The sequence below is a fragment of the Aulostomus chinensis genome, chromosome 8, assembly GCF_037954235.1.
Source record: "Aulostomus chinensis isolate RoL2024-O1b breed Wild chromosome 8, RoL_Achi_v1.0, whole genome shotgun sequence".
In the NCBI taxonomy this organism is placed as follows: domain Eukaryota; kingdom Metazoa; phylum Chordata; class Actinopteri; order Syngnathiformes; family Aulostomidae; genus Aulostomus; species Aulostomus chinensis.
In genome coordinates, this window is record NC_141327.1 from 30,344,707 (window position 1) to 30,354,953 (window position 10,247).

At 46.2% G+C, this 10,247-nt stretch overlaps 1 protein-coding gene across 1 annotated transcript; it reads right to left on the minus strand.

Annotated features, from left to right (window-relative positions):
• Positions 1-346: 346 nt before the first annotated feature.
• fam161a (FAM161 centrosomal protein A) lies at positions 347-9,692 on the minus strand. Its single transcript, XM_086212394.1, has 7 exons — positions 9,451-9,692; positions 5,248-5,477; positions 3,287-4,495; positions 2,859-3,026; positions 2,667-2,766; positions 2,120-2,259; positions 347-1,639 (listed from the first exon to the last, which is right to left on the minus strand). Exons 1-7 carry the CDS (start codon positions 9,589-9,591, stop codon positions 1,384-1,386), a joined length of 2,244 nt encoding a protein of 747 aa, XP_086068520.1. The 5' UTR covers positions 9,592-9,692; the 3' UTR covers positions 347-1,383.
• Positions 9,693-10,247: the final 555 nt, after the last annotated feature.

A 10,247-nucleotide genomic window follows, 5' to 3' on the forward strand; every position in this document is an offset into this window, starting at 1 on the left:
AATCTAAGCGACTCTCAGCCGGGTTGGAGTTTACTGCTGTAAAAGCCCAATTTCATTTTGTCACCCGATTCAAATGTGAGTTTGTCACATAACAACTAGCATGATCCGTGACGGAGCCGTGTTCCCAATTACAACCTCTGAAAAGTTGAGCGCAGACATTTCAGTAAACCCTGGGACATCTCGTATGTATTTGTCAGCAGTTAGAAATGAGGAACATTGTTGTAGATTGTTTTCAGTGAGGGAGGTGATGTGGATTGGTGAGTTTTGGATGCTGGAACACTGTTGTTCATGTCAGTAAATCAGAATATCTGCTGTGACAAGGTTGTGCACGAAATTATTTGCCATTTGCTTACCTGTGCACAATGTTTATCATTTTATTTATGTACGCTGTCATAGCCAATAGTTGCTCAAACATCAGCTGCCTTGTTCAACACGTTGGAAGTTCAAAAACGAGCCTCGATTAACGTGCAATACTTGATGCAGGTTGTTCACTCCAAACAGGAACAATGATGATGCTGGTTTATTATTTATTCTTCATTCCTCCGCCACGTCTGCGGCTCAGGTCAGTAGCTTCTCCACCCGCAGCACCTTGTCCCTCCTTCCAAACACTTCAACACTGCCTCGGTGACAATGTCTCGCATCACGAATGTAACGGTGAAAGTCCTCTGGTTAAGTGGCGTGCGATTGTTGCCGGATTCCTCCCTTTTACGTCCGTCAGTTATGTGACATTCAAAGTTCCCCAACCAAGAGTAATAGTGAGATAACATTTACAACAACGCCTGAATCCTGAGCCCAGAACTTTGCAGTGACTTTGGTTCTTACATCACCCATCAGCCAGAACATTGCAGCCACTGGCCAGTTTGCTACTGAATGTAATACAAGATGGTCAACCGCCAGATACCTTCCCAGGTTCATCAGTCGGTGGCTGTTGTGCTCTGCTGAACATGGAACCTGTCATTGGTTTGAATTGTTTGGCTGATCAGTGTACAACCCTCAAAAAAGGATCAAACGAGGCAACTGGACTCAATCCTCTTTTTCACTTACAAGAGGATTGAGTCCAGTTGCCTCGTTTGATCCTTTTTTGATCAATGACCTGGACAACGGAGCATAGTCACTCACACATCAGTGTACACTGTTGCACAATGGAGCTTTGCAATCCCAAAATGAAAGCCTCGTGTTGGTGGATTGTTCCATCAGGTGGCAACGATGACTCACTTTGGGTGACTTTCACTTCCATCATGAGGGACCAGTAAAAACAATCGTTAGTTACAGATGTACACTACGTTTGACATTCTTAGATTCCATATTAATGGAAACATCTACAATGACGTTCCACGAACAAGCAGCTTCCACCGCAGCGTTCCAGTCATTTGTGTATGAACTTCATTCCTCTCCTGCTTCCTGCTGCCTGGAGTCGACGTCATGCTCGTCATCGTCCGAGTAGCTCTCGTGATCGTCAGAGTAGTGGCAGCTTTCATCGGAGTGGTGTGCGTCCCCATCGTGATCCTCATCTGAGCAGCGGCTGCCGGCGTCCTCGCCATCTCTCTCTTCCTTCTCCTCTTCTTCCTTGTCTTCATCGTCCAGGAAGACCTTTCGGTAGTGAACAGGTTCATGTTCCCCGCCGGGTTCCTTCTGTTCACTAACCAACAGAAAGGCAGAGTCAACAGAGCAGCTTCCGATGAACAGCTTTCTCTCCATGATTCTCTTCACACAGATGTAAATGTTATTTGCAATCAGCAACAACATCTGCAGCAAAGGCAAAGTTTTTAAAAGATGGAACGTTCAATATTCATTCTAAGGTAAGAAAGACAACAGGTGCCATTCATGAAATGATCTTCCACTCAAATTTGTTCTTTTTCAGCCCTCAATTTAGTCTCACAGACAGGAAGAAACACCTGGTTATTCGTGACTCCTCCTCTTGACATCAACACAACACACTGGGAAAAGCATTAGCAAGAAAATGTGTGCTGAGTATTTGGTGAAATGTTGCTGCAAATGATTTAATTATTTCGTAGAATGAAGAGTTGAGAAACTCCAACTCTGACAGTTTCTCTCATGTTCTCAGCTTTGTTGGCTTGAGTGCAGCAGGTACTTTGCTGCAATGGCGTCAGAGGTGTACCTTTCCTGGCCGTCACTGGACGAGGACCCTTGGCGTGAAGATCCTGCTCTAACTGCCTTTCTGCTGATAAACTCCTCAGTCAGATCACATCCTTGCAGGGCATCCGTGAAGCGCCTCTCTGCTGCCTGCTTGGCGTTTTTCTGCGTATGTTCAGAAAGCTCCAATTACATCGTTTCTTACACACACAACCCGTCAACAACAGTCCTGCAGTAATCTGCGGAGGCCTGTCATCACACAGCCAGTATCACATTAATACACGTCGCTGGGTTCGCCCCTGGTTGTAGGCTTGTGGATTTTCTCTCTTTCTTGGCTATTTTCTGACGCATCACTGAAGTGCGTTAGTGTGCTGTTGGCAGACGTACGGACAGAGAGACCTCACCGTAGACAGCAGTCAGACCAGCAAGTGGAGCTGGGATGTGGTCAATAATCTGCTGTGTAAAAGTGTTGGTTTGGGCTTTTTTTGGTGGAGGGTGACTGACAGCACATCTGTTTGTCATGGCAGTCAATCAGTGATGTTTAATCGGCAGATTCACAGCTTCATGTTCACCTGTGCGACCTGCTCCAACAGCAGCGGCCTGCCCTGCACTCTGGCCTGGATCTCTTTAATCTCCTGCTGGTACTCCTTCCTGCGCTGGCGGTCTTGTTTTCTGTCAAGGACCCAGGATGATGAATCATCTTCTTCAGACATCGCGACTCCATTTACAGCTGCAATTGTTTTTAGGAAATGTGAACACATTACCTGAATTCTTTGAGTTTGTTCTGGTGGGTCTGTGAGAGTGCCAGATGGGGGTCGTTGGCCTGGGCGCGCTTCAACACCACCCTCTGCAGCTTCCTCTCCCTCTGCTTCTGTCTCTCCTTCCAGCGCTCCTCCTCTTCCTCTACCTTCTTCCTCTGCTCCAGCACCTGTCTACTCAGGGAGACAACCCAGTCATCAAGGGTTTGGCGGAGGGTCTTTGGTGACAGTTGAGGTACAGGAATCAGCTTTTGGGTGTTAAAATGTTGGGGGTGGGGGGGTTGACACTGCAGGGATGACAGGACAAGGGAGTTCCACAAAAATGTGAAACATTGAGACTTTGGAGGCCACTACAGCTGAGGAGGAGGTCTGAGGCGCTTGCTAGCTCATCTACAGTGAGGACGGACGATGTCTTTGGACACCAACAACGCTACCTCACAGCCTCGTGGCGCCTCTTTGTGGCATCTGTGACTTTAGCAGGCAGGAGCTCCAGGCTACCAGAGAGGGAAGAACAAAGGCTCGAGTTTGGCGTCCGAGCTGATCCCGGGCTGATGTATGGCCAGCGCAGCGTCCGAGGGCTGCTCTGTTCTTTCTCAATGTCGGCCAGGATGCGTTTACGGTGTGAGGAGATTTGTGATGTTCTTAATTCAAAGGGTTCACATGCAGTTGTAGGCTTCACCTCTTTTCGTTTTTCCAGGTGCCTTTGGAAGCGTCTGTAACTGGCGTCAAAGTCTGGGACCTGGTTGTTTATCTGGGGCCTGTGGGAGAAGCTGTCCCCACAGGACTCTGCACTGCCATCTTTGGCCTTCTTGCGTTCGCTGAGTCGCCGTGCGAGCATGCTGGGAGGTAGCGAAGCACTGTGGAGCAACTCTTGGGCTCTCATTTGTGTCTTGATGGAGCGATACAGCTGCTCCTCTCTCATCTGCTCCCCAGAGGCTGCTGCATACACAGACCTGGGCACGGGCTTGGCCTTGAAGGGTTTGGCCTTCTCCTGGGTGGAGGGCTGAGGGTGGTACAGCTGCTTCTGCTCCTTCTTCAGTCGCTCTCTTTCCAGGAAGCTGAAGGGCTTCTGAACGGTTCGAAGATGCCGCTCTTCTCCTATGTTTCTACGTCGTTGATCTTTTCGCTCCTGCAGTTCCTCATACAGTGGAAGGTGAACATGTGCTGGTACAGGACTGGCACGGAACTTCATCTGGCATTCCGTCAGTTGCTCCAGCTGCCGTCGCAGCTCTGCATTCTCCCGTTCGATCTCTGAGCGTGTCTTAATGCCACGCTTTTGCCTCTCAGCCTCACGCAACATCATCTGGAAAGGTTTTGGGACGGTCACTCTGTGTTTCCAAGGCTCCTGCTTGTCATCTTTAGACCCCTGCTTCTTTTTACCGCTTCTGTTTTTTGTTGTGTTCCCCTGGTCTCCTGGCAGCGAGGATGACAGGTGGCGGTTGTGAGGAGAAAGCTTGAAGTCTTGCCACATGTTCTTGATGTGTTCTTTGGGAGAGAAGAGTAGGCCTTTCTCTACATCATAGCTGGTAGCTTCTGCTTCATCGGATGAGTTGGACAGTCCAGAGCCTCTCCTCAGTTCAATGGCAGACAGTGACTTCCTCAAGCGGTGTGTAGCTGCTGGGCTGCTGGTTGCCCTCGGCAGCCTGATGAGAGAGAGAAATGGATGAATCTTGATATGATAAAGCTTTAGCTTCTACATGTGGAGAACCTCAAAACTGCGAACCAGATACAGTAAATGATCCATGTACCTGCTCGTGGTAGAGTAGCATCAGAAGTGCTGTTGTGAGTTATCATACTTCTTAAATCTGGCAATGTTAGTGGATCTCTGACCTCACATCTGGATCAAAGAGGCCTGGATTACACCGGACGACCTGGAGACGTTGTTGACCGACGTTTTTGGACAATTTAACTGTTGTTAGCCGTCCGTCTCCATTAGCTTCCAGCTAAACATATTATTTACACATCTGAACGGCAAAATACACTTTTTTTCTCCAACCAAACAGAATGGAAGCGTAGAAAACTCTGCTCTGATTTCAGAAACAGGGCCTCAGTAACTTAAAGTGCACCAAAGGGAACGTTTTCATTGATGTGAACACAAACACACTTTTATTGTTGCACACTTTTGTTCCATTCCTCCAAGTCAGCAACAGCCTGGAGTTGTTCTACACCACATCGCAGGGATGCTTCAAGACACTTTCTTCAAAGTCGTCACAAACAGCCACCGGGACTCAAGAATGGCCTGGAGGTTAAAGGTCAAGGTCACTGTGACCAGCATATAGCACAGATTCATACATCAGCAATGCAGTACGTCTGTCTGGTGTTACATCCTCCAACAGCAGCACCTTCAGATCCACCAATCGTTTTCCCCTTCTCGCTGTAACAGACATCCACCCACCTGAGTCCCGCCTCCACCGGGGCCATGGCCTTCAGCTGCAGCTTCCGCTGGTACATGCTCTCCAGCTCAGCCATGGTGCGCAGGTGGGCTCTCTTCAGTTCCTCTAGCTTGCTGTAGTACTCCTCATTGGAGAAGAAGATTTCAGTAAGGTCGAGGTGGTCTGCTGACCTGAAATCCTTCTGCAGACAGACTTCATCACAGAAGTCAGAGCCCGAGTCCTCGTACTCCAGCTGAATAGACCACAAAATAAAAGCCTTTTACCCTCACTGACAGGCTACCCATTAGACAGAGGGCAGGGCAGGAAACAGCAAACAACGCGGCGTGACTCATGTTGTCATCAGGTGATAAAATGATGACCTGTAATGACCTGGATCAGCTTCTACCAGGAGCAGAGTAGATGGGTTGTGAAGCTGCAGAGTAGCTTTTAAGCCTTTTACTGTGAAACATGGTGTGAGAATTATGTGCTACACAACGAACTTACAACCCATAAAATGTTTGTAAAATGTTGTTTTTTTTTTAATGGAGATTTGGCTTGGTGATGTTTTGTATTGGAAAATTAAGATAAAACATAAAATACATCCATCTCTCCTGATACGTGTGTGTATACAGTATGTATACGTGTGTGTATATATGTAAACATATATGTGTATATATGTATACATATATGTGTGTATATACAGTATGTATACGTGTGTGTGTATATATGTATACATACATGTGTGTATATACAGTATGTATACGTGTGTGTATATATGTATACATACATGTGTGTATATACAGTATGTATACGTGTTTGTATATATGTATACATATGTGTGTATATACAGTATGTATACGTGTGTGTATATGTATACGTATGTGTGTATATACAGTATGTATACGTGTGTGTATATATGTAAACATACATGTGTGTGTATACAGTATGTATACGTGAGTATATATGTAAACATACATGTGTGTATATACAGTATGTATACGTGTGTGTATATATGTAAACATACATGTGTGTATATACAGTATGTATACGTGTGTGTATATATGTATACATATATGTATACATATATGTATATATATGTATACATACATGTGTGTATATACAGTATGTATACGTGTGTGTATATATGTTAACGTATATGTGTGTATATACAGTATGTATACGTGTTTGTATATATGTATACATATGTGTGTATATACAGTATGTATACGTGTGTGTATATGTATACGTATGTGTGTATATACAGTATGTATACGTGTGTGTATATATGTAAACATACATGTGTGTATATACAGTATGTATACGTGTGTGTATATATGTAAACATACATGTGTGTATATATAGTATGTATACGTGTGAGTATATATGTAAACATACATGTGTGTATATACAGTATGTATACGTGTGTGTATATATGTAAACATACATGTGTGTATATACAGTATGTATACGTGTGTGTATATATGTATACATATGTGTGTATATACAGTATGTATACGTGTGTGTATATGTATACGTATGTGTGTATATACAGTATGTATACGTGTGTGTATATATGTAAACATACATGTGTGTATATACAGTATGTATACGTGTGAGTATATATGTAAACATACATGTGTGTATATACAGTATGTATACGTGTGTGTATATATGTAAACATACATGTGTGTATATACAGTATGTATACGTGTGTGTATATATGTATACATATGTGTGTATATACAGTATGTATACATGTGAGTATATATGTAAACATACATGTGTGTATATGAAGGAAAGCCACCTTCAACTGAATCTCTCTAAGACTGAACTCATGGTCTTTCCAGCTTGTCCATCTGTTCAGCCTCAGGTCAGTGTCCAACTTGACTCGAGCCTACTTGCGCCCACAAACTCAGCCAGAAACCTGGGTGTCATGATTGATGACCAGCTGACCTTTAAGGTTCATGTGGCCTCAGTTTCTCGGTCTTGCCGTTATGCCCTCTACAACATCAGGAAGATCAGACCCTTCCTGACCCAACAGACCACACAGCTTCTGGTTCAGGCTCTTGTCATCTCACGCATTGAGTACTGCAACTCTCTTCTGGCAGGCCTCCCTGCAGGCTCATTCAAGCCTCTGCAGATGATCCAGAATGCAGCAGCAGTCTGGTCTTCAGCCAGCCCAAAAGGGCACATGTCACCCCGCTGCTGGTTTCTCTTCACTGGCTTCCAGTGGCAGCCAGGATCAAATTCAAGGCACTTCTCTTGGCTCACAAAACAATCCCAAGAACGGCTCCAGCCTACCTGGAATCCCTGATCCAGGTCTACTCTCCTTCTGGCCCACTACGCTCTGCATGCCAAAGCCGCCTGGTGCTTCCAGCCCAGCGCTGCTCCAAATCTCTAGCCAGACTCTTCTCTTCTGTTGTTCCCAAATGGTGGAACCAACTACTGAACTCTGTGCATTCTGCTGAGTCCCTTTCTACTTTTAAGAGTCAATTGAAGACTCAATTGTTCAGAGAGCACGAGGCACTGAACCTGACTCTGCTCCTCTTTGTCCTGGGGTAGAATCAGTCAGAGGGTCCAAGACCCAGCACTTAGTGACTATGTAGCACTAACTGGGTTGTGTCATGTTGTATGTTTGTCAAAAAAACAAAAAAAAAAGAGGGAGGGGGGGGGCGACACTTCTTCTGCCACTAGATGGCAGTACCTGTGACCAAATCACAACTGAAGCACTTTGGCGCTACTATGGGCTTTTCCTTCAGTCTGAATTCTTGCTTGTGTTGAACGTCGCTTTGGACAAAAGCGTCTGCTAAATGAAATTGGAGAATTGTAGAACTGTAGAATATATGTTTACATGTGTATATATGTATACATGTGTATATATGTATACACATGTAAACATATATACACATGTATATATGTTTACATGTGTATATATGTGTACACATGTAAACATATATACACATGAATATGTATACATATATACATGTGTATATATGTTTACATATATACACACATATGTATACGTGTACATACGTAAACACAATATGTGTATATATGTGTGTGTATATATACACTTCTTTGATATTTGTACCTCCACGCAGGTGAAAGCATGATGATTTTTCATCCCATTCTCGTTAACGTGATATCTCAGGGACATCTTGAGGAAATATCTTCAAACATGGTTCAAACATCCAAGCCAGGATGACCTGAAAATGTGTTTGATTGTTCTATGGTCAAAGGTCAAGGTCGCTGTGACTGGCATCAAGTAAACATACAACAGAGATGCAATGCTTCTCGTTTTATGATCACTGTAGACGAGAACACAGCAGAAATACAGCAGAAATACAGCAGAAACACAGCAGAAATACAGCAGAAATACAGCAGAAACACAGCGAACACCAAGGCCCTTCCAGACAGATCGGCATATTTGAGGCGCAGATCTTGACTGCTCAGGGACTTCAGGTTGCGGTTAAACCGATTATCTGGACGCATCGGAGGCGTGGACCATATGGCGGAGCACCGCGGGCACCTGAGCCCGACCGACGGCCACCGGCAGCAGGTGTCGTCAGACCGACGGCCACCGGCAGCAGGTGTCGTCAGACCGACGGCCACCGGCAGCAGGTGTCTTCAGACCGACGGGCACCGGCAGCAGGATGACGTGTCTGTCATCACCGCTCACGTTAGCATGGACGCTTGTTGGGAGCGTTTCTAAAACAGAAGTGCTGCTGGATCAGCGGCGTTTCCGTCCTACACGTGAACAAACCCTGGGGATTACAACCTGAGGGCGGTGCCAGGTGTTCCGCCCAGACGGAGGTCCAGGAATAGCGCAGCCCCCCCGCGCCGCCCTGCCACTGCAGCGGCTTGGCGAGGAGATCAGAGGCCGCCTGCTGGCCGTCCTGCCAGGGTTGCGTCACAGTTACACAACTCGGATCGAAGTACCAAAAACTATCAAGGCCTCTCATCTGAAGCGGGTTTCTGACGTGTCTGGTGGGTTCCAACCCGTTCAAGCCTGCTCCCCTCCCACTGGACGCGTTTAAGAAATCCACGCCACAAATCAAACACACGCCTAAAGGAGGTCTGAGTTTCTGGGAGTGAATATTAAAGACAAGGTAGTTTTTTTCCACGAAGTCGTTCATAACAACACTTGGTAGAGACGTTGGTATTTTAGCTGAATGACGTCAGGCTGCGTCACTAACCGCCGGTCTCTGGAAAGTGTTTTTCTTTACCTCCGCCTCGCAGTCCCGGTTGTCCGCGTGCGGCGGGACTCTGTCCCGCTCGTACGAGGCCAGCGGCGCCTTGGTGTGCGGGTCCACCGGCGTCTTCAGACATGACGTCACCAACACGTTTGTCCGGTGAGCGTTCGCCATAGCTCGCTCCGCTTCTTGTTTTTTTCTCCCTCCGGATAAGAGCACCTCCTCGTGCCTCTCTCTAGCAGACGCGTTCCTAGGCAACGGAGCAGCGACTTGCCGGGAGGAAGTGACGTGTCGTGTCCGGAAAGGGCGGGTTTAATCCCAAATGTTTTACGGCGATTGATTTAGTGCACATCTCTTTCATAGGACCACTTTCTCATAATTTTTTGTCTGCACGTTTAAACTCCGTTTTTTTGTCTTACAGGTTTTTCTGGAATCGTTTCTAGCGGGGAGCCTCTCCCTTCCACCTGCAACTCCCCGTCTCACTGCATTCGTTTAGCGGTTGCGTCCTCATGAGCGGAGCCAAGTGAGGTCCGGGAACCGCCGGGTGACGACCGGAAACAGGACAAAGTTGAATGAAAATAGACAGCAGCAAGAGTCAGGAGTGGGCAGGTGGGGAGTGCTGGTGCAGGAGGGGGTGAGTTCAATGTCCTAGTTTTGTCCTGCCTCCCTCATTTAGATGAGCAAAACTAAAGACTAACATTTTCACCTAAAAACCTCTTTTCCACGTTCATGTCTCCTTCCTCCATGAAATAATTCATGACCCTTGGGAGGGCCACTAACCTGAGGTTTAACCTCACAATGAGACAGCAAGGAAACACAAAGGCAACAGC